A 27714-nucleotide genomic window follows, 5' to 3' on the forward strand; every position below is an offset into this window, starting at 1 on the left:
TTTGAGAAAAATGCATTGGGTGTGGTCTTGTGGTCTAATCCTTCTGCTCAGTGTTTAACAGTGAGATTTAATGAATTTTCAAGTGGTGTGAAGGCACTGCTGAGAGTCTTTGAGAGCTCTTATGATCCCATTATTGAGAGATGCCTCTAGCAGAATTAAGGTGCAAAGAAGCCCATATGTCAAAGTCAATAGTACAGTTTTTATTTAACAGTAAATGTTAGAGATGGTAGAGAAAGATTGAAAGAAATTGAAAAGGGGTGGAAGGAGAGAAAGAGAGTCATAAAGAGAGTAAGAAAGAAACAGATTAAGGTGAAGTGCTGATCAGGGAGGCGAAAAAGAAGGAATGGGTAGTGTTTCAGGAGCCGCGCTTGAGAGATACCAACAAGGAGCTGTACAAACCCGATTTAGTATTCGTGAAGGATGACCGTGCATTAGTTGTGGACGTGACAGTGCGATACGAATCAGCCGAAACATCACTGGAAGAGGCCGCCGCCAAGAAAATGAACAAGTACAAGCACCTGGAACACCGGAAATATGAGAACTTACTAACGTGAAGGACGTTATGTTTGCGGGCTTTCCCCTAGGAGCGCGGGGGAAATGGCTCCACGAGAAATTTGGAGTTTTGGGGGCTCTCGGCCTGTCCAAAACAAGGCAAGAGAAGGTTGCCCGGTCTCTGACCACCATTGCACTCACCTCCTCTGTGGACATTGTGCACATATTTGCCAGTAGGGCTAAGAATTCGGAGTAGTTATGACTTGTTTTTGAATTTGTTGCATGTTTTTGAACCTGTTACTTGTTCTTAACCTGTTGTAACTTTTTTCTTTTCTGTAACCAATTTACATTATTTCTCAATAAAGTTTCGGCGGGTGCTAGGGACGCAGGGCAGCCACAAGCCAGAAGGTCGCACATAGTAAGTAGGGACAGGACAAAAGTTTTTCATAACGCGTCAATTACCACCTAACTTGGACGAATCTACCGGATTTGGCCAAGGTAGGCGGGCCACCTCTACTTAACCCAGAAAAGGAGCATATAGAAATATATGTACTCAAAAAATAGACAGACATCACCACCCGTGGATCCAGCAGTATCCTGTTGGTCCTTCACCCTGGGTTTGTTGGCAGTGGGGAGGTCCTGTGGTTGTTCAAAAATTTTCAAAAATTATACATTTTAGCAAAAAAAAAAAGCTCATTGGCTACACAGTTCTATTGGTTAAATGATTCCCTCATCCTGATGTTAATTAGCCCCATGCTCAGTCTTTCTCTTCTCCTGAGTCAGTGAGTTTCTTTGACTTGGAGGCTTGTGAGCAGTCCCCTCCTGCTGGAATTACCTTTTACCTCCTCAGGGCTGATTTCAGCACAGTTGCTGAGCTCGCTTCCCCTGTGGATTCTTTGTGCCTCTTCTCAGTGCTCCTCCTAGGCCTGAGGTAACTCTGGGACAACAGCACCACCTTTATCTTTGTTCCCATCGGCTGTCTGAACTTACAGCCCAGGTTCCAGGACTCCATGGAGGCATCTTTGAGGGGACACACAGGAGACACACGTATTTGCGGGAAAACACACAGTTTTCCATAGTGAGAACCCTTGCCTGGATGCATTGCCCAGGATATGCCAGCCAGGCCTCACCAGGCCCAGAGCCAGCACCACCCTTCCCCTCCTTTCTGCAAATTCCTTCTGTGGCCTTAACAGTGCTTGAGACTGTGGGCAACTGTGGGGGTTTTTTTAAGTCCTTACAGGAAAAAAAGGTCAAATTTGCAGATGATCTTGACATCTGAAATATGCAGGGTGTAATTCAATACGAACGCAGGCGAGGCAGAAAGAATCGACTGAACAAACACACCATACGGACTGAGGCCCCAGGCAGCAGCTATTCAGAACAGGGATGAGGATATGGTGAGTCACAAGCTGGAGAAGAGTCAAAAACGTCCTGGTGTGTGAAAAAGCAAAAATGATCCCAGGCTTTGTGAAAAGCAGCACACAGTCTACAGAGGATGTGAGGCTGCAGACCCTGATGAAGATATTGATTAGTATTTGTAATCATATAAGGGTTTGCTGACAGGTAGTGAGAGCTGGGCTTGCAGAGGATGGGATCATAGATTAAATGTTTGCCTAAGATAATGCCAAAAAGGTCAGGAGGATGTTACAGGGCAAACAGTCCTGCAAAACCAGGGTGAGGGAGACAAATTTATTAAACACAGGGTTTGTAGCATCCTTTACCAGGAATGGAATGTGTAATTTTCTAGATTATACAAAATAACACAGGATTGTTTTGACTGGTGTATAATATCAGGCTATATGATAAAAGGCTTTTTCTGCACATGCAGAGAGGAGCCCAGGGGCACAAGGGCAGCAGGAGAGCCCCAGTACTGCAGTCAGAAAAACGAGCTGCACAACATTTGATGAACTGACCACAGCCTCCATTCCCTGTCCCCCTGTACCACTGCAGGGGAGGAGATAGAGAATTTGGGAGTGAAGTCAAAACTGTGAAGAAAGAAGAAGCTGGGGCAGGAGGTGGTTTAAAATGTAGCTTTTATTTCTCATTATCCTACTTTGACTTCATTGGTAAAAAATTAATTTTTCCAAGTCACACATGTTTTGCCCATGATGGTATTTGGAGAGTGTTCCTCACTCCCCGCCCTTATCTCAGCCCTGGAGCCTTTTGTTATATTTTCTCCCCCATCCAGCTGAGGGCAGTGTCAGAGAAGATTTGGTGGGTACCTGGAGCTCAGCCAGAGTTAACCCACCAGACCCATAGACCATTAATTTTTACACCAAACCAAGCCTGTGGCCATGCTGTGAAAAGTCAATGGACACACCACGCTGACAGCAGATGACAACAGCCACAAGAGGACATCTTTCCTCATGCAGCCCTTGTAGGACCTCAGCTGTTGACTGCTTTGGGTAATTTAGGAAATAAATAGGTCAAATGGAGGAAAGAAAAACAATGCTGGACTTTTAATTTCAGCATGAGCAGTTCTGGCAATAACACTGCCTGTGAGAATTGTCAGGCCCATATTGCTGAGAGATGTCTACAAGCAGGTTAGATCATCACCTGCCAGGATGGCTTAGCTAAAGCTGATCTTGTCTTTGGTGAGTCAAAACATGCTAAAAAGTTGATAAGATTCCCAGTCACTGACAGACTGCAGTGAAGACAGACACCAATTCCCTGCAACAGCTTTCACAGAGAATGATGATACAAAAACAGTCATGCAAAGAGCCAGGACAGACTCATCCTGATGGGAAACATTCCTAATTACATCTGGTTTCAGACCTACAGGAGGCAGGCTGCTTCCTTTGCCAAAAGCATTTGAGAGCTGCAGTAAATTAAAGCAGAAGTCTCCAAAGTTTAAACCCCACAGTCTAGAAAATCATATTTCATATACATCAAGCACTTTTCAAAATCAATGACAAGCATCTAAAGCAGGCAGGAGATCATGCTAAAACTCACTATCAACTGAAATGGATTTATTGGCTCAAAAGCACACTGATATGGAAATGATGTTTCATATCACATACTATATTCTATCAATTTCATTTCTGAAGAAATACATTATTTATCTCAAATTCCCAAATACAGTGGAACAAAATAGGTGATAATGGATGTTGGCCAGCAAAAATTGTATATAAGTAAATTTGCCTTTAAGTCCTTTTTACCTAGGACTGGAGAGGACTGTCAGAAGATGCAGTAAATTCTAGGACAGCAGATGATAAATCCAATAAAGAGTGCAAAATATTTATTGCAGAGTATTTTACACATTTAAAAAACAGAGACTACTTCTGTCTATTTTTTTAGTTCAGTACCAGCCTCACATGAAGATACAGACCCAGCTTGAGAAAGAGAAGCAGCAAACTAGCAGTAGTGAGGCAGACAACACATAGACTGTTCTAGACAGCCTGAGTTCGTGATTTCCTTACAAGGTGCTCAGGCTCCAACTTGTGCAAAAGGATGCTCTACTCTTTATGAAAACCAAAAGGTTGCAAAAGGTCAGACAGACCATTAAACATTGTCAAGGAGTGCCTGTAAAATTGTCTGAAGTATCCTGTCTGATACCAGACACTGGAAAGGTCTCTGTGGCAGGGACCAGGACACTGTTCTGCCCACTCCAAACAGCAAGGCCTCACATGGCTTGATCTCCCGTGGGACTTTTACAGAAAATGTCCCATCCAGGTGATGGGGAGGCAAGTTTGAGTCCTCTCACCCTGGGGAAGGAATGGACTGGAGCTCTCCCAGATTCTCGACATGCTGTGGAAGAGGTAATCAATGTCCAATGTTGACTTATCTCAATGCAGATGAGACAACATAGGTATTGTCTCTGCAAGACTAATTGCTCTGACAACACAGCTACCAACAAACATAATATGCAACACTTCACCAGCACTTTTATTTCTTTGTTTGCATCCAGGCTGCCCCCTTGTCAGCATGAGGAACATCCCTTATCTCCTACCAGAACAACTTCACCTCCCAGAGAGGAAACCTGCTTCAAGAGATGGTATTTTGTGGAGGCATCAGAGCTAGCTTTGTCCCCTGGCCATACAGATCTTAATAGATCTCAAACAAACTATTCTAAGAGAGGTTAATCACTGCAGATACAGAAAAAACTAATAGGATATAAACTATTTTAGCAATGCCTGGCAGCAACTTAGGATAAATCAAAGTTCCTCATCTCTGCTCACCTTCCCAGCAGAGATGAACAGTGGAAATACCAAACAAGACACATGAACATTAAAAAGTGAGATTTTTAAAGCATCACTACACTTTTAGTAATCCCAGGTGTTATTAATAGCATCACTATAGGCATTTATTTTCCCCACACTGAAAGTAGAAGTTTAATCCCCTATTGATTGAAGCTAAAGTGCAAGACATGCTGCCATTTACATGATTGATTCACGTACCTTGAGGGAATCAAGTCATCTGTAAACCAAATTTTTTCTTCCTCTACAGGTCCCTGTTAGATAAATGTCTCTGTAAGCAAAATATCTTTAAATTAAGGGCAAGAGGTGAAATACATTGCTAGCAAAAACAGGCAGGGCTTCAGTGAACACCAAGTGGAAAATTTGACCTGATAAACACATTTTCTTAAGTTGTAAGAAGGTAATTTGGACTCAAGAAAAATTACATTAACACCGAGAAATTACATGATTCCATACAGAAGGAACACTTTGCATAAAGTGATATTCACCTATGTGTATATATATATATATATACAAAGAATGTAATTTTTTTCCCCAAAACAACAGGTTATTGCAAAAGCCCAATCCAGTGTTTAATTCAAACAGCTGGGATGCTCTGGTTTTCAGAAGGTGACAAACATTTTCCCTACTAAAACTACTGTCTTCACTCAGGCATAAAATGAGAAGCTTGAATATCCTGGTCACTTCTTAAAAGCAAGACTGGAAACCTGTTCAGAAACCACAGATAAATCACCTAAGGAATAAAGCCAGGAGGAGGAGAAAGCCCTAGGGGCCTCTGGTGTGCTCATGATAGACATCTCCTTAAGTGCTCTCTTTGAAACCTTCATGTCAAAGTTTCTCCAGTCTCTTGACAGAGTTTTTACTACATTCAGCTCAGCAGGGAAAGTGTGATAACTCAGAAGGATGAAATTCAAAAGCATTTCTGGTTCATTTGAAATAGCAGCAGCCATGACTAGGTAATAGAAAACAAAGTTCTTTTCATTGCTGTGAATCTCAATGATGCCATCTCAGGCAGGAACCATAATGTTTGATTTTTCTTTCTCTTTTTTCATGCAGGGACTGAGTGCCTTGAAGGAGAAAATAAAACAATATCTCCTAGTATTCATAGACGTATATATTTATTTATATGCTCAAGAACAAAGCTAAGGAGTTGGGGATGTTATACAGGTGGGCTTTCAATCTGTAGCTCTCAAAGTCAAGAACAAAATAATTCAATAATGTAAAGTTTTGATGTGGTTTGTTTTTTTTATATTTATTTTCTCATTGAAGCGCAAATGGGTGACCACTGCCCACCCCAAGAGGGGATGGCAGCCTGTCCAGTCCCAAGGCTGGTCTGTGTCTGTCTTACCACCAATGTATCACCTCAAAGTGGTGAAGAATGGTGTCATGCTATAGAGACATCTTTTTGTAAGCTGCACATGCAAGTTGGTGTGAGGAAGAGATTCATCATTACAGAATTTGTGTGTGTCCTCCCCTCCTTTATTTATGTATTAGTGATGGCAGAGGTAAAGAGATTCCAGACTCCCCTGTGCACAGCATCTTCCCAACAGGGTAAGTTGCAAAGAAATTATTATTGGAAGACACCTGTATAAAACAAGGTGAACAAATCACATCTTCATCTTCCTTAAGAGAATGACTTTCACTTATTAGACCACTCTTGTTAAATTTAGCTACAGAGGAGGTGATTTCTCTTCCTAGTCACACCAATGTCTTGGCCCCTGGGCCAGGGGATAGAGGTGGGTGAAGCAGATTGTAGGAAACTACCTGTGTTTCCAAAGCCATGCTGGAATGAGCCTGTTTTTTAGTTTAATTCCCTTCTTCCTAAGAAAGCGTTCATTTTCATGCATTCCTGTACAGCCATGTCTCAGCTGGATATTACAGTGCCAACATTTTGAAAGGAAAATTGCTTTCTGTTTCTCACAGTATTTCATGCATAAAGCATCCCTTACAGTCCAAAAATGCAACTCAGGTCTTCTCTGCTTTTCCAGATCTGTGATCCTTATTGTCATGTCCAAGGGACCAAGAATTACACTGGCACAGGGCTGGACTGAGAAAACAAGGATGGCACTTCTGTCTACCTTCTGCATGCTGAGGAGGAACTTATTTAATTTTAAAATTATTTGGAAAAAAGCAATGCTTGTATCTGAAAATTTAGTGCAATGAAACTAAACTGAACAAATGAAAAAGTGTCAGGTTTTTCCTGGAGCTGGCTGCAGTGTATGTTCATTTCTGCTTGTTTGTCACTCAGAATAATGCAAAGGAGGGTTTATTATCCACTACCAAGAATGGTTTATCATGTCTATTTAAATGGCTGTAAAAGAGCTTTTGGAGAAGCGTGAAGCTCTATTTATGTTCTAGGCAGCATTGCAGTAGCAAAAGACACAGTTCTACTTCTTCTTGCAGGAGCTGAGGATTTTATTTTTCCTTTTAAAACACATCTGTACTTAACGTTGTCAGAAGGCACCAGACAATGCCATAACATCAATCCCATGTTTATCTGTCCATGAAACAGCCCCAGGCTTGGGGAGTGATCTTCCTTGTCTTGTGGTGGGAGGGCTGCAGGCACCATCTCCTCACAGAGTGCCCATGCTGGTGCAGGGCTGTGTGTGCCTCTCTCTGTGTGCCTCCCCCATGAGACACAGCCACTGCCAGCTGCTCTTTGGTCAGCACAGGTATTTACAGCAAATTTAACCTCACTCTGATTTACCACAGCCTTTCCTTAAACCCCTGTGAAGTTTATCCTGGCTGCTGCTAAGGGAGATTATCCAGAGCCCAGTAAAACAAGTCCTGAGAATGAGTGTCAAATATAAACTTAATAACAAAACATCCCACCCAGGGATCCTCTGTGAGCTCCAACAGTGCTGCTGATGCCATTTTCTGCTTTCCCCACTGTGTTATACCACAGATGTGCTCAGCTGCCCTTCTGCAGCTGTACAGCACAGGAGTGAGGAGGAGATGGAATGTGCAGGTTATTTTGTACACTGAGGGTTAGAGAGGACCAGGAACAAACAAATTCTTGACAGGAAACCAACACGAACTGGAAGACAGACACACAGAACATCTCCCTTGAGGCACCAAGCACAAAACATTCACACCCCAAAAGGGTCGTCACAGTGACCCATAAATGGCACTTTTGGGAAAGATGAATCAGAATTTCTATTTCCCCAGTGTTTCACTGGAAGCAGTTACAAACCATCTCCAGCATTACAAGTGCACCTCAGACACAAAGGAGGTGGAAAAGGGACTAATTTTAACCCATTAAGAGTTTTCAGGCTGCCAGACTCAAGTTGTGTGTCTTTGTGAGGGTGAAATAGAAGGAAGGCACCTAAGAGTACTTCAGAAAAATTAAAGGCTAGCACAAGCACATCACTAATTCAAAGAAATCCTGCAGCTGTGATTTACAAGAGCACTGGTACTAAGTAATAGCTTATAAATCCTTGATTCCCTGAAAAATACTAATGCCAATCATCTCAAACTTGTTACTTATTTCCAGCCTACACAGCTGCCTTTCAGTTTGAGCATTGGAGGAGAAACTTCTCTGGACAACAGACTGTGATTAAACTATAAAATCCAATTCATGACACAATCTTCTATACTTTTTGAAGAGAAAAATGTGAATTCCACTTAGAATTTAAGCACAGAGCAGACCCTATCTTGCCACTTTGCACAACATGACAAACTTTTGGGGGAGAAAAAAAAACTGAGAGAACTTACATTATTGGAAGGGGCTGGCAGGGTGGGGGAGAGAGAAATTTTGCTGATTGTGTTTAGGGTTTTATACAGAGGATTTTGTAAAGAGAGAAAGATGCAAAACATATTTTGGGGAGAACTGTGCAGAATCTGCTCAGAACCCAGGCTGTGTCACTCCAGCCCTGCTCACTTACTAACAAAAGTAGAAACAACCAGACCAGAATGCTCCATTTTCTGATTAAAAAAAGAAGAAGGAATCGTTATCACTGTATTTGCAGCACAGCAGGCTGACTTTTTGCTTTTCCTTTCCTCCTAACTTACTTGTACAAGTGCTCCATTAATAATTCATGCTGCTTCTAAACGGCAGGGCAGCCGCTGCTGCTTTGTCACATCTCACAATGGCTGAGTGACAACGTGGCTCTGACTCCAGGCCACTATCTTTGACTATCTGCCGGGAGAGACACATCACTGTCCTTCCTTTGTCATTCAGCCCCTGACACGGCTGTGACAAGTGCTGGCCCAGCCTGTCATTCCCTTCACCCTCTGATAACAGAAGCTGCCACTTTTCAGTGCGGGGTCTGCACTCCTGTGCCCCAAAGAAAGAGCTGTATGTTAATGTTGCTGCTGCTGGGCTAGTCTGCTGCTGCTGGTTGTTTTTCCTCTGGATACAAATTTGGATTGACCATGCTTCGAAAAGCACAGACTTTAAATGCTGCTCTGGGACTAGCTAAAGCCCACAGGATAATGGTGACCCAGGGTGGTGAGCAGCAGAAAAAAGGCTCCTTTTTTAGGAAAAGTCCTAGGTGAAAATGCCAGATTTTAGGGCAAACAAGAAGAGATCACACATGGAAAGAATTATATCTTTCCTATCTGTTTCAAGGAGCTTTTGGCCTGAGCTGGCAGGGCACAGTGCTGCCCTTGCAGAGCCCTCCCAAAATCTGTGCAGGATGGTGCAGGACAGTGCAGGCAGGACATACCACATTCCTTCCCGCAGAGCTGCAGCAACACAGGCTGCTTTGCAGATGTTCCTAAAGAAAACAACTCTGCTCCGTTTTTCAGATGCTTGGCAGTGGTTGGGGGTGTTTTTGATGGACACCAGAAAACATCTTGGGGCTCCCCCTGACACTGCCAGCAACAGAGCAGCACATGCTCGACGTGTTCAGCCAAAATCACTCAATTCACCTGATGTGCAGTATCGATCACAGAGCAGCCAAGCACCCGTGCAGGTAGCAGATTCCAGGAAAGGGCTGCAAGCCTTAAGGAGTTTCCTAATTTCCAGCACTTTGATCTTCCCGGATGCAGGGATGTAGGCAAGTGCAAAACAAGGATTAAGCCGTGGGCAGAGATGCCAACACCAGTCCTTTTTCTCTACCTTTGTGCCCTCGGAAGAAGCTGCAGCATCCTTGTGGGGCATTTCCAGCATTCAGCCAACACCCTCGGCTAAAGTTCACCACACACTGCTGTTATAAACACAGGGTAAAGATGTTACCCAGGCATCCTTTTCCCCATGGAGACACTGAGTGCTGCTTCCTTTATCCTTCCCTGCTGCAGCGCTGTTACCAATTACAGTCATTAAAGAAGAACAGCTGGCACTTGTTCCAGCAGAGAGCTCTCTCCAAAGCCCACAGAAGCTGATGAAAAAAAGATCTTTCTTTCACTGGATTTTGGATCAGAGAGACCTGACGGTTTAGAAAGCAGGGGGTTGTTTTGTTGGCTTTTTTTTCTCCCCATTCCTTTGTCACATCTCCAACTCATGTTTGTGACTAGGGAGCAGTTCTTTTTCCAATCTATATAGTCAGGGACAGGAGGTTGGGGCTGCATGACCCCCCCCTGTTTTTAGAGGGGATGTTAATTAAAAAAACTGCACAGCAGGGCTGAAACTACTGGAAACTAGAAAGGGAGAAAGAATGAGGCAGAAAAGCAAATAGTAGCAGACTTTCAGTGTCCTTTGCTCATGATGTTTTTTCCCATTTAAGTACTTTCACGGCTGTTCCATGCACTGCTCAAAGCACAATTTGTCTTGCACACAGATCTTACTGAAAGGTAATAAGCAAGTCCTAGCTAGAGAGTCAATTAACATGTAATCTTTGACATTTTGTATCAGCAGCAGCTGCCAAATGAGGTTTTTTCTTTATACAGAATGAAATCTATTCCTTGAGTGTTTGAAAATTTGATTTTATGTTACATTTTTCCATATTCATCTAGGATGCTCTCTTCCAGTCCCACCGTGGGGAAGTGCACTGAGTTTTGCCTCTGAAATTATCAACAAAACTCTCCTTGAACTCAAGGAGTAGCAAACTAATCCAACAACATCTGTGTTGGGGGATGAAAATTTCCTTTCCTTTCACCTTGTCCATTTGGGGCCAAATTTACACTTTCACACCTGTAAGGCTCTGACCAGGGAAGAGTTGATGTTTAGAAGACCACAGCAGCTCCTGACACTGCCTTCCATTAAGGAGTCCCTCTTCTGCTGATGAACAGCTCAGCTGCTCCTGAAACAAGTCCTGAACCCAACACACATATTGAGATCATAATCTCAATATGATCTGAGATTACCTGGGGTTATCAGAATGCACATCAGCAGAGGTTCAGCTGCTGTTGCTTCACAAGGCAAACAACACCAGAGGAGTGTGAAGGCTGGGCAGCTGAGGGTTATCCTCTCTCTCCTTCCCAAGTTGAGACACCAGGCCCTTTATTGCAGTGCATTAACCCCTTGAGCAGCTCTGGCAGAAAACATGACAGGTGAGGTGCTTTATTGGACAATGCAGATACCTCAGAATCAAACTTGCAGACTGGTTGGGCAGGGACTGTAATTTCTCAGATAACTGAAAGATTCTACCTGAGGTTTCAATTGGTACAGCTACAGAAGTATTTAATAATGGTAATTAAATTATTTTCACTGCTCTGTAATTTCATAATGTGTAATAAAATGGTGTCTGTTCATTTAAAATATGCTAGTAACTAAATATAGCAGCTGCAATAAGCTCTATCTTTCTCACCTGTCTGTATCACTGTTGAATCCCCACCAGTCACAACATGTCTGAGATTCCACATCAGCTCAAAAAACTGTAATTATCTGTCTTTGAAAGACTAACAAGTAAGCAGAATTATATAAAAGGATTAAGCACACATGTAAAAATAATGTGCTAAAATCTGTAGGTGGACTAAATCTCTGAATCAGCCAAGAAGGCTCAAATTTCCCTGTTCTATAGAGCTACGTATTTTCTACATCTTGTTTAGCTTTGTAGAATAATTGAAACAAACTGCCACCTGTGCCCAGCAGAAAGGCTACACAAATGTTGCCATGAGAGCTCCAGTTCTGGGCTGCTTGCTGGAAACAGTCACAGCTCTGCAAGTGGCCCTGTCCCTCTCAATGTCATGCAAACACAGGTAAGTTTCACATCAAGAGATGTCTTTGCTGTTTTCTCTGAACACTTGTGAGAACCAGGCAAGGTAATAGCAGCAGTCATGAAAGAATGATTGTCATAATTGTGTTGATGATGGTCACGGAAGAATGGCTTCGGCTCAATGAGCTCTGACGTGGAAACAAATTTTGCAAAAATAAAGGAAAGAATAAATAGAGGAATCTGAACCCCAAATCCACAAGGAAGTGATTTACTGCAGTGCTGTGTGGACTGTGTAATCCTGAAGCAGAGTGGAGTTCAAGATCTCTCTGTTAAGAGAGGTCTCTGCCACATGAACGTTTGGTGCATCACCAGCACGAAGCAGCTGTGCCCACCATCCCCACTGCCCTCCAGCAGAACAGCTCCACCTCAGCTTCACTCCTCGAGATGGTCAATTAAATCAAGCTGATGAAGCAGACAAACCCAGCCAAAGGACAAACGAGGCTGCACAGAATGTCCCACTGCCAAAGCAGAAATGTAACACAGAGCAGATGCAGAGGGGCTGCTGGGCTCCCAGAGAGGGGCACCAATGCCAGGAAATGCTACCAGGAATTAATGGCAATATGGTCTCTCTGCTGAACAGGAAAACCATACCATGAGATGCAGGATCCAAACACTGCGGCTGATAAAAGCAAAAATTTAAGAGAGAGAGACATTATTCAAAGAATGATCCAGCAGGTAAGAGTTTACCATGTTTTATGAATAATATCAATATGAGAATGTTCCCAATGAGAGAAGAAATTAATTGCAGTCAATGTTGCTGGAGTATGAGCAGAAAGGTCACCGAGGGTCTGGAGCAGGAACTGAACAGATTGAAGTTTGTATTACACAGTGTTAGATGGAAATGCAGAATAATTGCTTTTGCAAGCTTGCAAAGGATTAAACTGATTTAAATGGGATGAATCTAGCTGCAGCCCACTGCATCAGCTGTGTGACAGTAATTAATATGCAGATTAGAAAAAATGCCCAAAAACCAGACATTGACTCTGCACTAAGGCAACATCCTTCTTGCAAAACTTCAGTGACATCTCAGGCTTTAGCAAACAGTGGGAAGATGTCTTCTAATGCACAAAGATATAAATGTACAGATGAATTAATTTTCCAGGGTTTTTTTAATGCCAAACAACTTAATTTGGGATTATAAATTGAAGTTCTAGTTTCACACTACAAATTTTAAAAGTATTTAGGAAAACACTATTCAATTTACTTACAAACATATATAATGAGGTTCATAGAATCATAGATTGGTTTGGGTTTGAAAGAGACCTTAAAGATCATCCAGATCCAGCTCTCCTGCCATGGGCAGGAACAGCTTCCACTAGATCAGGTTGCTCAAAGCCCTGTCCAGCCTGGCCTTGAACACTTCCAGAGATGGAGCATCCACAGTTTCTCTGGGCAACCTGTGCCAGGGCCTCACCTCCCTCACAGAGAAGAATTTTTTCCTAATATCTAATCTAAACCTCCCGTCTTTCAGCTCAAGGTCCTTTTCCCTTGTCCTATCATCCCATGCTCTTGTAAAAAGTCCCTCTCCAGCTTTCTTGTAGAACCTTTAGAAACTTGAATATGCTGAAAGGTTTCTACAGAGCCTTCTCTTTTACAGGCTGAACAATCCCAATTCTCTGAGCCTGACCTTATAGGAAAGGTGCTCCAGGCCACTGATCATCTTCGGGGACTTGGTCCAAAAGGTCCATGAATGACAAAGGATGGCAAGAATAACTCAGAAGATTTGTGACTCCGTTTGCAGACAACCTTATCATAGGCAGCCTCACAAGTTTTGTGTAGCCAAATGTAAGAGAGAGTTACAGGCAGGGAGAAATGCTTTATTAGCAGCTGTGCATTTCTGCTTGGATGAGCTACGTGTTCCTGGTGAAAGTTTTTAATTGGTGAAAGTTTTAAGTACCTGGATGTGCCTCTTTCTCTGGACTGACTTCTTCAGTGCTCCCCTCCTGCCTGCAGCACCACAACCTGAGGGCTCTTGGCTCAGACACCACAGCACAATGGGACTTTCACTGGGACTTTCATGGGTCATTACCTGCCTGGAGAGCTGTTGCAATGCTCTGGTTTATGGAAATAAGCCTCGACCTTTGGATGCTGAGAGACAGCAGTGCAGCTGTTCAGCAGGTCCTAAGCAACTCTTCTGCATCTGTTTTTACAGCAGCTTCCTCTCCTGTTGCAGATATTGCAGGAGTTTCCAAGGCCCCTGCATGTCAGGAGTGCAGTGATCTCCACCCAGCTCCCACCTCCATCCACAGGCAGCTGGATGCTCATTTAGTGACAATGAACTCCCAGCCACTGGCAGTGGAGAATTAGTTCTGTTGTTTGTCTGCTGATGCTTTATAATCTCCACATATGCACAGCTAATTTTGTTTTTAACCATCCTTGCTGTTCCTCTCAATCTCTAAAACCTCCAGAGAAGTGGTATAATCCCATTGGTTCCCATTTTCATGACACATGCTCCCAAGAACATTCAATTACTGCATGCATAATTGCCAGCTCACATAGGCTCAATTATTAGTTTCTAAATCAGGTATTTAACTAACCCTTCTAAATCACTAGGAGGATGATTTAAACACAAATTCATATACCCTTGTGGTGTCAGGCTCAGTGAAATTGTTTGCGTTTGCAGTAAATCATGCAGTATCCAAGTCTCAGTGCCTTTTGTTTTACAGGCAGGATCTAGAACAAGCAAAATCCTTTAATACACAGAATCTTGTTACATTTCTGAGGGTTAGGCAAACTGCCTTGAACAGCAGCAGAAAAATGGACCAACCAAAGCATTCGGCATAACAAAGGAGCACCAAGGGATCCGAAAGCAGAGCAGAGAGGGAAGGCATTCTTCTGAGTATAGAGCATGAGGGAATAAGCATGAATGTCCAATTCAGATGGATCTGGGCTCCACTGGGAAATATGCAATTAAATGACAATCTGGCTTCATGCTGAGCTGTGACGTGGGACATCCTGACATCCAGCCTAGAAACCTCACTGGTGCCTTGCAGCACTCAGTGCCCTCAAGTCTTTGTGAACCAACTTAAGCATAAAGTACAGGCTAACAGCTGGAGAACTAGGCTATGAAAAGAGAGAAGAAAGTCAAAACCACAGTTTGTAGCCTAAGACAAAACACTTTCTCTGCTTTTAGGTGTGGGCAGGAGGAAAGAAGTCCCAGTGGCTGCCCTATAGAAAATTATAAATACAGAATTTTGCTGACAAACACATTAATATTGTTAATTCAAGACAGACAGACTTCTGGTTTGCAAAACTGCCAAAACAGACTGTTCAAGAATATCCCTTCCGTGTGGTTTTGTAAGCTGTGTTTTTGCTTGCCCTGGTGTCACACTGCTCCCTTGGCATCTGCCATTAGTTACATGACAAGATACTCTGATTTTAGATATTTACAGTTCAAATCTGGTCCTGTGCAGATTCCCATGCTGAAAATACCAAGCCAAACCATAACTGCTTGAAAAACAGCACAACTGAAATCATACGGCCATCACTCAGCCAGCGCCTGTTCTTTTGTGTTTCCTCTCACCTGCCAGGGAAATACCAGTTTCTAGAATTTCTGAAACTCCCTTTTGTTTTTCAGGAGGAGAGACAACATGAGGCTACCCCTCTTCTCTTGGCCGTGCCACAGATTTACAACTTCTCCATCTACATGCACAAAAAAGCCCTGTATTTAAGGAACTCACATCAATCCCACCTGCTTGGAGGTGAGAGCAAGACTTTTGAGGCAGGGATTTTTATTGAGATTTTACAGCACTTACTGCAACCACTGACTAAATCCTGAATTCTATTACAAACTAACAGTAAAATAAAAACAGCCTATATTAACTCCAGAATATGAAATAGTAAAATATTTCCTTTATTATTAATTATTGTCAAAACTTCTGTTACACTTGGCTTTCTTCTGTAACAGTTTTTAAAGTGATGGTTAAAAAAACAAAACAAAACAAACAAAACAAGAAAAAAACAAAACAAACCAATGGAAAACCACACAAACCCCCAAAATACTAATAAACTTTACTCATAGTGCATCCTCCATTCTCCTTAGTATAAAATACCATGGAATGGATTCCATGCTGAGTGCCTGTTCTAAATAAAACTAAATAAATATTAGGTTCACTCAAAAGTAATAGCAACTTTACACGAAAGTCTAAGGTTTAGCTGCTTCCCTTGTCTTCCTCACTTCAGATGAGGCTGTGGAGAGGCTCTGTGGTTAAAAGCATCAAATAAAAAGCTGGAAGTTCTGGTGTAGCTTCAGGTAAAATAAGACAAAATAATATAAGGCTAGTCACAAAAAAGTATAACACAATCACTGTGGCAGTCCCTTTATTTTCTGCTAAATTGTACAGAAATTTAAATTTTCTGTCAGCTTGTTAGATTTTTTTTTTTTTTTTGGTCATTTTGACCAAGGAAAATTAAAGCATGAGAGTGGCTAAAGTACACCATCTACAGCTTTGTTCATGTTTTCAGTTTGAACACACCTTAAGAGACAGAGAGACAGAGAACTACAGAGGGCCACATTTTGAATGCAGATGCATTATGTTAGCAAAGACCTTTTGCCAGAAAAAAAAAATCTATTCAGGTAAGTGGGGAAAGAATTTATTCTAAATAAATATATTTAAGTAATACAAAATTAAAATATAGACTCAGGGTAGTCCCAGCATTCACCATACCAGTGTAAGGAGCTGTAACCTGTCACTATTGTGTTCTTTTCCAAAGCCATAAATTCCATATTGATTGATGTCAATGAAGTCCTCAAAATGCTCATGACTCTCCTTGAGTTTGTCCAAGAGCTCTGTGAGGACTCAGGTGAAACTCCCCAAGGTGCTTCTAGGGAAGTATAAAGGATTAAGTTAATGTTCCAGTTTCCTTGGGGTGTATGATGAAGTTCCTACATGACCTCTAGTTCTGGTTTGACCCTGGCTGGATATCAGGTGCCCCCCAAAGCTGCTCTGTCACTCCTCCTCAGCTGGACAGGGGAGGGAAAAATGTAACAAAAGGGTCATGAGTTGAAATAAGGACAGGGAGAGATCACTCACCAATTACTGTCACAAGTAAAACAGAGCAAATTCGGGGAAATTAACTGAATTTATTACTAAGGGTAGTGAGAAGTTAAACAAAATGCCTTCGCCCTCCTTGCTGGGTTCTACCTCCTCCCCCTCAGGGTGCAGGCAGCGGGGCTGAGGTCAGCTCATCACTCCTTGTTTTGTCTCTGCTGCTGCTTCCTTCTCCAGCCCAGCTCCAGCATGGGCTTCCTCCCCCAGGAAACTCTCCCACGGATTTCTACAGCCTGAGTGCTACCAAGTGCTACAGCTCTTCACCAGCTGCTCCAGCCTGGGCTCCTCTCTCCACAGGGACACAGGTGCTGCCAGAACCCTGCTCCAGCCTGGCCTTCCCATGGGGTCACAGTCTCCTTCATTCCCCTGCCCTGGATGGGGTCCTGCAGGTGGATCTCTGCTCCCCCATGGAGCTCCAAGGGCTGCAGGACACAGCTGCCTCACCATGGGCTGCACCAGGGGAATCTCAGCTCTGGAATACCTCCTGAACCCTCCTGCTGCACTGACCTTGGTGCCTGCAGAGGTTGCTCTTACATATTCTCACTCTTTCTGCCTTGCAATTAATTCTGCACAATAACATTTTTTCCCCTCCTAAATATGTTATCCCAGAGGAGTTCCCACCATCACTGATGGTCCTAGCCTTGGCCAGTGGTGGTCTGTCTTGGAGCCAGCAAACACTGACTCTGTCAGATATGGGGAGAAGTTATTGGCAGCTTCTCACAGAAACCAAACTGCAGCCCTCCTGCTACCAAAACCTGGCCCTGCCAACCCGACCCAACCCACCTGTTCTGCTGGCAAAGCTATTGAGCCAACACTGGCAAGTGAAGAGAGCAGCTCCTGGTGAACACTTCTAGGTTCAAAACTAGCACTTCAGTAAACAGTTTTTGTAGCTTCAAGTGTTCTGACCTCACAAAACAGCACAAATATGACATAGGAACTTTTAAGTGCTCCAGTTGGCGGTAAAAAGCTCTGCTGTGGCACCATCCAGGAGTTCAGGTCAACACCCAATGCATGGGAATCACCTGAACAGAAATGGAAAACATCTCTCCCTGAGAGGGACTGCACTCTAAATAGACAAGGCTTCATGTGCAATTCATTTAAGATTTGAAAATGCAACCTGAATAGCTAAACCCAAACCCTAAATAGCATGTCACTCTCTAGACAAACTCTGTGGAAAGTGAAGGGTGTTTTTTTCTGCTGGATAAACTGATTGGACTTTGCCCAAGGGGTAAGAGTTGGCACACAACAACCACATAGAGATTTTCTGATGTGGACCTTTTTTATCATATCTAGGATTTAAACTCTCTCACTCATTCAGTCACCATTAAATGAGTATTTGACTAATACTATCTAAACATAGACTTGAACAAGCTATCCATCCCCAAAAGATTCTGTACTCCGTTTTTAATACCTGAGGCCCACTCAGCTCTCAGCTCCCAGAAAGTATTTTCACTAATGGCAGTACCAAGATAAATGCTATAGAGACTAATCAAAAAGGGAAACCTTACAAAGTGTAAAAACATTGACTGTCTCTGTAATCCACCCTGATATTTTGTCCCTTATTTCACTGCTAGCCCATAAAGACTATTACCAATGCGGAGCTCCTGTCGTCTCATTCTCATATATCTTTATGTGTTCCTGTAAAATACACCTACAGTGTATTTCACTTGGGTGCAAAACACAAAATGATCTCCTATTTTCTAGAAAATAACATTCCTTGAACTGAAGAAAAAGACCAAAGCTTGCTCTATAAATTCCCATTGTTTGTTTTTGTTCCAAAACAGTGAAGACTTTTGATCCCTTTTAATTTACCTAGGCTGATAGTTATTTCCACTTTTCAGGAAAATTTGCAACATACCAAAAACCAGGAAGAGCTCTGTGCAACATATTGACTGTGATTTCTCTCTTCATGCACTTTTAGCAAACAAGCCTGTAAAAAATACTTTTATAGTGAATAAAAAGATCATTTATAGTGTTGTCATTTATTTTGTTTTTCTTCTTTACTGGCAGCCACTACTCACTTCAAGCCTCACACTGAACTTTTTATGAAGAATAAGTGACATAAAAATAAAAAAATGTAAGTAATGATTTTGCTCATGTTTAACATCCCATCAGTGCCCATCCCATCAATTCCTTCAGAGTGAGCTCTAACAAGCATCCTTGTGAAGTGTGGTTCTGAATATAAAAAAGGTCTTTTGTCACTTTGTTCCCTTTCGTTGTCACTAAATGCCCAGAAATCTGAGGTGTAAGAGAAACCTTTGAGGGCAGCTGCCCTGTTCTTCCCATCAAGCTCATCCCTAATGTCTGACTGTATTTTACTCAATGAAGTAATAGAGCAACTCAAGAGGAGTTTCTGATACTTTAGGTATTACCTTCCAAGCAAAACAGATCTCCCCAACAGGATGTTAATTCTGTTATTTGGCCTAACATTTCTTTTCTTTGATGACAATTTCATCATTCCATGGTTTTGTTTCACACCAAGCTCTGCTCCTTCCCCTTTGGTGAAATCTGGTTGATCAGGGTACATAGGGGAACTTCAGAGAATCCCAGAGTGGGTCAGGTTAGAAGAGACCACATTGGGCCACCTGGTCCAACCTCCCTGCTCCAGCAGGTCATCCCAGAGCACAGGATTGACATCAGACAGTGCCCAGGCTTGGCATCAATCACAAACAGAGCATTTGTGTCCATTAGTATTTATCATGAGAGAAACACATGATGGCTTCCTTTCTCTGCTTCAACCATTTTGAAGGTTGAAGGGATGGGGAACACAATGGACTTGACAGAATATTTCATTAGGGAGATACGAAAGATCTGTAATTTGCACTGTCCTTTGAAATGTGTAGAACTGTTTTTAATCACTTTAAGCACAATACAGGCAAGTTGAGAACAGGAACACATGAAAGATCACCTTAATCAATTACCTGGTGGAACTGTAGCAGGGATGGATATGATGCTGCATATTTATGTCCTAATGACAAGTTTGATACTCTCAGGATGAGCCAAAATACATCTCCGTGACTGAGTGAACATGAAAGTCTTCCCAGATTAAAAGTTGCCCTCATTTCAGGGAAGAAAAAAAGACAAATGGAGTAGTGCTGCTATTGATGGAAATGATGTCTGCTATGATGGGAAAGCTGGAAATGCAAACTGAGATGCTGTCAAGCCACGTGCAGAGCCACTCAGTAACCTCACTGTCATTGTATTACAAAAGGGAGAACATCTGCAGTTCAGCACGTTGTGAGCAAAGACTGCAGGATTAGCATTACCTAAACAAGCCACATTTTTGTTAATGATGCCACCTGCAAATGAGCTCATGTCACTTCCCGTTCAAACTCTCAGATACAGCTCAAACATACCTACAAAAAGCAAAAATTATAATCTGGTGCAAAAAAACCCAACCCTAAATCACAAACCCAAATATAATGATCCATAAACTATGACTTTGTGCACACCATCTGTTTCGCTCACTCAGCTCTGCTCTGTGAGTGCTAATAGCAGTCATCCCTATTAACAAATCGAAATAATTATGAAATGAAAATCAGTTTTATTTTTAATTCAATACTAGTAGCACAGTCCTCAGCTGCATCTCACTGCTCTTTCATAAATACAATTCTACTTGTAAGCGAGACAAGACAGGCTTTGCAGTCTTTCAGGGCAGAAGATGGGTTGATAATTCTACCTTCATAAAAGATCAGGTGGGACTTAGAAAAAAAGTCCCGAGTGGTCACTCTCAAACATCCAGTATGTTTTTATCCCAGGAGTTTGATCTTCACAAGGGGCAGAAAGGTACAACTTTCTCACTGGGTCAATTTTCACATTTCAATTGGTATTTCACAGAAGCTTCTGTGATCAGACTCCTCCCGAGGTAGGAGTGAAGAGTTCAAGCCAAAAATCAAGTCCTGATCATGCAAGTTGAACACAGCTCCAAAAGATTCCCACACATGCCAGATTTTCTGCTCACTTGGATCTTAAATCATTTGAACAATTGAATATCTTGCAATATGATTTCTGCTAGTTTCTTCCTTCCTCTACTAGCAGTGCTTACAGTACTGCTCATTCTTGAGATGCAGGGGGTTTTCTTATGTGTTCTGGGCTTGGCCTGATTTTTTTTTTTAAAGTTTGTAAAGCACATGTCCATGTTGTGAGCAAATTTATTGTAATGTGAAACCATTTTCCTTTTCCTTTATTAATATTGAAAGGATGCATATTCAGTGCAACAGTGCTAAGATGCTGTGTGGACTAAGAAATTTATAACTTTAAAGAATTAAAAATATTAAAATGTTTTGAAAATCTGACTTGCATCAATGTCATTTCTGTAATCTTGCTGGAAAACATGCCATTAAAAGCAACACAAATTTGTGCTGTTTAGGTCATGGCAGAGCTGGGAAAGACAGACCTGAATTGAAAAGTATTTTTAAAATAAAAATAAAAAAAGGGGAGCAGAAAATCCACATAAGTGTTTATGCTTTGTTATAGGAAAATGTGATATAACTCACCAATTATAAATTGGGCCTTAAATTACACAGGTACTTACAGCTGGGATATACTGGAATTAAAACAAACAAAACCCCAAAATTCTTTGTCCAAATACAGCTACACCAGTTTCATACAGAAGTACTCAGTCTATCTGAAACAATGTACTTAAGAATCCTTGAGTGATGCACTGAAAAATACCTTTCTGTCCCCTTTTCAGAGAGATTTTACATTAAGTTCATCACTGTTACCACATGTGATCATGATGCTCTTCCAAATGGCTTTAATAACAAATGGGCTATTTCAATAGATTGTTTTTGAAACTGCTTTCTTCTCTTCTAGGCAACAGAAAGCATTGTTCTTGTAAATCAACACTGAATTTCAACCAGTAATTAATCTGAATAGGAAACGGTGGTTTTGTAATCATACTGATACATTGGATGCACCAGTTTCTATCATGTTACAAATGTTATCAAACATTTCTTGGCTCATTGTAGTCAAGTTTACTGAAGACACAAGGAATCAACCCTGACCCTTGTGACAAGCTCCTGTCAGTGACACAAAATGGAAATAAGGTGCACTGTCAAGGTGAGACCAGAGGAAACAAAGCTGCCGCCAAAGTAAAACAATTCTCAGTTCTTTTCCATTAACAAATTTAAATTCCCTATCACCACAGTTAAGGAAGAAACTACCACTAAAGGTTTGCACTCTGATTTTGTCCAGCATCAAGAGAGCCCAGCAGACTCAGAAGAGGCAGACAACCAACACAGCACATTACATCCACTTAGCCAAAATCTTTTTTCCACTTTTTTACCCACAACACCCATAAGGAAGTTCAATCACATAGAAAGGTCTGCCTAGACTTCATGGTGGTACTTTCTAGATTAGAGGCTGCTAACTGGAGGAATAATTTGTCAGTGAGTGCACATCAGCATTTTTTACTTAGCTGTGAAAGGGAAGCCAACACTTAAGAAATTAGAGCACTAGAAGAAAACTACACTTTTGTTGTTTATTAATAACTTTTATAGCTCAAATTTAAAAATATTAAACCAGAAACAATTCAAGGTTCATGAAGAAAAATCTGGAACTATATACATGCATAATTAAGAATATCTTGATTCTTGTCAATATTTACTTAAGCTTTTTGTACAAGTTTTTTCACACAGTCATATTTACAAGCACGTCTGTTTAAAACATATGAACATACATCTCTTATAGCATTTACAAATCTTTTGAACATATTTTTTTTCTTAAAAACAAAAGAATATTTCCTTGATTTGACAGTTTTGGTTTCACCTTACAATATCAGACAGGAATTTATTCAGAAGGATGGAAACAGTTATCATTATTCAAATAGCTAAATAACAGTCATCCTACTGATACCCAGAATTATCATATATGGCTTTAAATACCTCCCAAACTCAAAGGATCATCTCACAAATATAAACTACAGTCCATCTGTGGTATGTTTCTAATTAAAGTCTCAAGCCTTTGTTTGGGTTAGATCCACAACTCGGCAGACACTGTCTGAGCAGCTACTCAGAGCTAAGAGGCCCTTTTAATTATGTAAAAAACAAATTTGCTTCCAGTCAAGTCAAGAATACAAGAAGTATGTATAAAATGGGATGTATGGACTTTTCCAGACATTCTAGCTATCTTTATACATGTTTTTTTATCTTGGGATACCACAGTTTTGAGCAGACAATGTTTGTGTGGATTTACAGGAATCAGGTGAGAGATCTTCTAAGAAGGGGAAGAATACTTTTTCCTCAAAAGCATTTTTTAGAAAAAAAAAAAGTCTGAGAAGGTTTTGCACATCATATTAATTACTAACACAATCCAACAAGCTAGATCACTTCACAAATTAACAGAAAATCCATCAGCTTGCTTGCTATGGTTGGGACAAAAAAGCCCCAAACCTCTGGCTTTGGCAAATCAAGAAGTCATCTTCTTTGAACATTGTCCTCTAGAGCTCCTGCACTGTTTCTTCCACAGTTTGCTCCTCCACAGGCTGCACAGCTTCCTGAACATAAACAATGAATTCTGAAGCCTCTCCACCCTGGGTATAGACAGTCACTGTCTCGATCCCCTCCACCTCATCTGAGGACACCACCAGGTGATGCTGCTCCGACAGCTCCACGGAGGCTTGCTGCAGAGTCTCCTGGATCATCAGGGTGTGATTGGCTGATTGCTCCTCTTCTTTCACCTGAGGAGACATTGAAGAGCTTACAGAAATTTCACCTTCCCAATAAGTGTTGTGAGTAACAAGTAACCTGGTATTGTGATGATTATTGGAAATACAGCACACAGATCAGCAATCGCACAGTTCTGAAAGAAAATGTCAGTTTTACAGAAAGGGTGAGCACTTCTGATTAGTGAGTGTGTAGCTAGGCAGAATTCTGAAAGCTCCAACACAGCATCTCAGTTGTGTGCACAGAGAGCTGCAAAGTTCCAGGAACATTGGTCTTTGGAGACAGCTTTAATCTCTCAGCAGTCACCCATTCAAAACTGCTCTTATTCAAATAAATCTGAACTCAAACAATTCCTCTAGTAGCACTGAGATGAGAACTCATCCAAAACCATGTGAAAAAGCATCTGTACCCACTTCTATCTTTTTTTCCCTAGTCAATGACTGCTCATTGAAGTGCAAATTTCATTGTAAACCTTGGGAGTTTTTATTAGAAAAATGTGAAATATAAATACAACTGAAATAGATTTCTAAGGCCTACTGTTTGTGAGGCAGAAGTGTTTACATTATTGAAAGGAGAGTGACAGAAACAAGTGAAAATAAAAGAATTTTTACTGAATATTTTGCTTCTTGTCAAAATGTTAAAAAGCAACACAATCTGGTGTTGAATTCCAAATTCATACAGGTGCCTGTCAACTATTGAAATACAGTATGTACTAGAATACAAAACCAAATCTTAATTCTCTACCAGATCCATATAAAAATCCTACGCAGAGTACTCCAGGCAAGTATAAATAAATCAGAAAATTATAAGTCATGAGGAAGAAATGCATTCTCTCAAGTGTTAGTGATAAAATAATCTACATTTGAGGGAGAATGGAACAGCAATTTTTCCGTATGCAAAACATATGCAAAAGCTTTTGTTAGTGGAAGGTGTCTCTACCCACAGCAGGAAGGTTGGAATGAGATCTTTAATCTTTAAGGTCCTTTCCAATCCAAACCTTCTACAAATCTGTGATTCAGTTTGCTGGAAATCAGTGTGGTATTGCAGCACTGAACTCTTCAGTGATCTTAAAAAGAATAGGTCAGACATGGTAGATTCTACAAAGCGTGGAATCTAAATCATAAAATTTAGAAAGGGCTAGGTTTTTTTTTTTTTTATTAGAAGCTGACTCAAAAGTAAACAGCAGTGGCACAATCAAATTCAAGTAAATATAATTAAGATCATTAATGTTGTTTAAGAGGGGAGAAGGAACAGAAGGGAAGGACTACAAGTGAAGAGTCCAAAGATGTTTGGTTCCTTAGAGACCAGCAAGGAAAAAAAGAAGCCCTATATGTTTGTTTTCCTGGTGCTCTTTTCTCATTGCCTGTTTTTCCATTAAGAAACCATTCCCTTTGTTATACAGTGACTTTGCTTTTGACTTTTCTATTTCATGTTTAAAATATCTGTCAGAAGAAGATTTCAGAGACATGCTAGCCCTTTAGGACTTTGAACTTTCACTAAATTAATTAGGCTATAGGAAGCTTTTTCTTGAACCATAACAAGTATGTCCAGGTGTTAAATTATACAGAGGGCTCCAAGTCAGTATGGCTGTAATATATTGATAAAAGACTTGTGGATTTTATTTAGTGAAAGATTTAACATCTAAAGGGAATCTGGCCATTGTCATTGATCTTAATGCCACAGCACAGCTGTACCTACCGATGCTCACTCTGGCTTTGTTGCACAGGATTCAGGTTATGGGGATAAAAATACAGGAATGGAATAAAGTCCTTTTCCCATTGTTTATTTTACCAAACATATCTGAATGTTTTATTTGAAATATAATTTAAACAGCTCCTGCTGAAGTTCAAGCTCAACACTCTCCACAGGTATGCTGGATGTGTTTCTTGAAACAGTAAAATTTGCAACCACCCTCAGGAAAACCAATTTATGTTGTGTCAAAATACAGATATCATAGAAGAGTCATTCATAGTCTTATGGAACAGTTTGGATTGACAGGGAGCTTGGAGATGATCTAGTTCCAACCCCTCTGCTCTGGGCAGGGACACTTTCCACTAGACCCACCCAGCCTGGCCTTGAACACCCCCAGGTTGGGGCATCCACAGCTTCTCTGTTCCATTGTCTCACCACTCTCTGAGTAAAGGATTTCTGCTTACATCTCTCCTCTTTGAGTTTACAAACAATCCCCCTTGTCCTTTCACCACATCAAAAATCACTCTCCCTCTTTTTATAAGCCCCCTTCACCAACATACCCCACAATAGTGGAAGCTTGAGCCTCTCTTCAAAAAGAAAGGAGCTAAATCGTGAAAAAAAACATAGCACTGTAAATTTGAGTCTCCTGCTGCTCCTAATGCACACTTTTTATTTTTTAATTATTATAAAAACCCCTATATCCTGCTGAGAGAAACAGAGCTTTAGTGAATTCATACACCAAACTCCATTTTCCTAACTGTCCTCTCCTCTTTCCTGAGGGCACCTGCTCCACTGTCAGCTCCTGTGTGAAATTTAAGGACATACACAAGATCTACTAATGAATATTGCAACAGGCCATGAAAAGTCTAATCACCATTGAATTCAGATAGGAAGCTGCAGATAAAAATGTTAGATAATTAGAATCTCACAGTTTGTTATGAATCAGCTCACAATTACAGCCCTTTATGCTAGAGATGCTCAAACAAATATAGAAATAGGGGTGTCTAAAATGTGGCCCTATAATTATGCAATATCCACTAATCTCTCTTGTTTTAGTGCACTACACATCACCCTCTGACAACATGCCTCAGGCCAGAAAAATTGCACTACATTTGCTAAGAGCTGCAAGAATGCACAACACAGTATGAGATGGATCTCACTGTTATCACTCTGTAACAAAACCATAAATAATTTTAAATATAGTTTTCTGAATGTACCTAAATAATGAAGAAAGGAAAATAAATAAGGCACAGTTGACATGAAAATGAAATGAAAGCAGAATCTCATTCAATTCAACAGCAGCAATCTAATACTTATTCAGTTTTATATGCTTTTGAAATGAAAATGGCCAATAAAGAAAGTTAATTTAACCTCCCTACCTGACTTTATCAATGTGGGTTTATTACCTTTGTCATGCAGAGTAAAGAAAACGAATGCCTTTATTTTAGGTGGTTTTAGCTGTTTTATCTTTTTTGGACAGCTATCTGTAATCCTTTTAGTTTGACAAATCACCACATTATTTGGGATATTTACATTTCAAATCAGTTCAATGTTTACATGCTTCTGCTTGGTTCCTATTAGATTGTTCCACAGGGAATAATCTCAAAATGTTAATTTACATCCCTCAAATTGATGAAACAGTGGGACAGCTGCCATCTGAATGAACGAAGTCACTACACCCAATTCTCTTTATTGGCTTCTAAAATCTTTTGAAGGGCAGCATCCAAGACCTCTTTTCTCTTTGAGAGTCAGCTGAAAAGCATCTGTCTGCTTATCCTTCGTTAGAGAAGGACAGCAAGGAGCTGAAGCCACACACAGCTGGCACATTAAATCAGTACCTGCATAAATATTCTTTATTAACTAAATCTGTCTCTCCCAAAAGCCAATGGGACTTTCACTACCAGGTTTTCATAAGTAGCTCAACATCTCTAAATTCCAAATGTTCTTAATTCACATATCTGAGGACCATCCAAATTCAGAGAAATATTCATTAAAAATGGGTCTCTCTTAGAGGAATCTCTTCCCCTCAAAACAAGAAAATCTTTCTAAATTTGAAATAAATGAATTCAAGCCATTAAGGAAAATATACTTCTTCCCCTTCCTTAAAAGAAGTGAAAAAATATTTGCAGTAAGATACTAAAGCCTTTTCCTTACTCTAGAGCTCATCCTGTGAAATACTGTAATATCTTCAATTTTGTTTGAAGTCAGCAGGAACTGCAGGTCCATTGTGCTTAAAACAGTTTAGCTGGGCCTGTCCCCAAAGCTTCAGTGAAATCTCTCCCTTGATTTCAGATTTAATGCTGCCTTTCAGTTTACTATGAAGCAGAAAAGTTAATCACAGAGATCTTTCAGATTTTCAAAACCTTACACTAGGGGTGCAGATGCTCCTATTTATATCATAAAACATCAGTAAGAAAATATACAAAATATCTGCAGAAAGGATTAAAATGAAAGCATTTTAGATCACAGAGAGCACCTGGACATGTGATGTGTCAGCTTACACTGGTGCCTGCCAGTTTTG

General features: G+C 41.0%; 1 protein-coding gene and 1 long non-coding RNA gene across 2 annotated transcripts in view; one reads left to right on the forward strand and one right to left on the reverse strand.

Moving 5' to 3' along the window:
- The first annotated feature begins 1268 nt into the window (after positions 1 to 1268).
- On the forward strand, positions 1269 to 6862 carry LOC146442454 (uncharacterized). The gene is made up of 5 exons (XR_014850272.1): positions 1269 to 1889; positions 5340 to 5644; positions 5745 to 5855; positions 5958 to 6239; positions 6677 to 6862. It is a non-coding gene; the product is annotated as an uncharacterized LOC146442454 (long non-coding RNA).
- Positions 6863 to 22309: 15447 nt separating this feature from the next.
- Positions 22310 to 27714, reverse strand: part of ZFAT (zinc finger and AT-hook domain containing) — a 75279-nt gene continuing 69874 nt past the window's right edge. The window contains exon 16 of the mRNA XM_085053630.1: positions 22310 to 23515. Within this exon, the coding sequence (XP_084909756.1) occupies positions 23276 to 23515 (240 nt within the window). The 3' untranslated portion in view covers positions 22310 to 23275. The remainder of the gene's footprint in view (positions 23516 to 27714) is intronic.

Source organism: Lichenostomus cassidix, chromosome 2 (assembly GCF_008360975.1).
Source record: "Lichenostomus cassidix isolate B80296 chromosome 2, HeHo_3.0, whole genome shotgun sequence".
NCBI classification, from domain to species: domain Eukaryota; kingdom Metazoa; phylum Chordata; class Aves; order Passeriformes; family Meliphagidae; genus Lichenostomus; species Lichenostomus cassidix.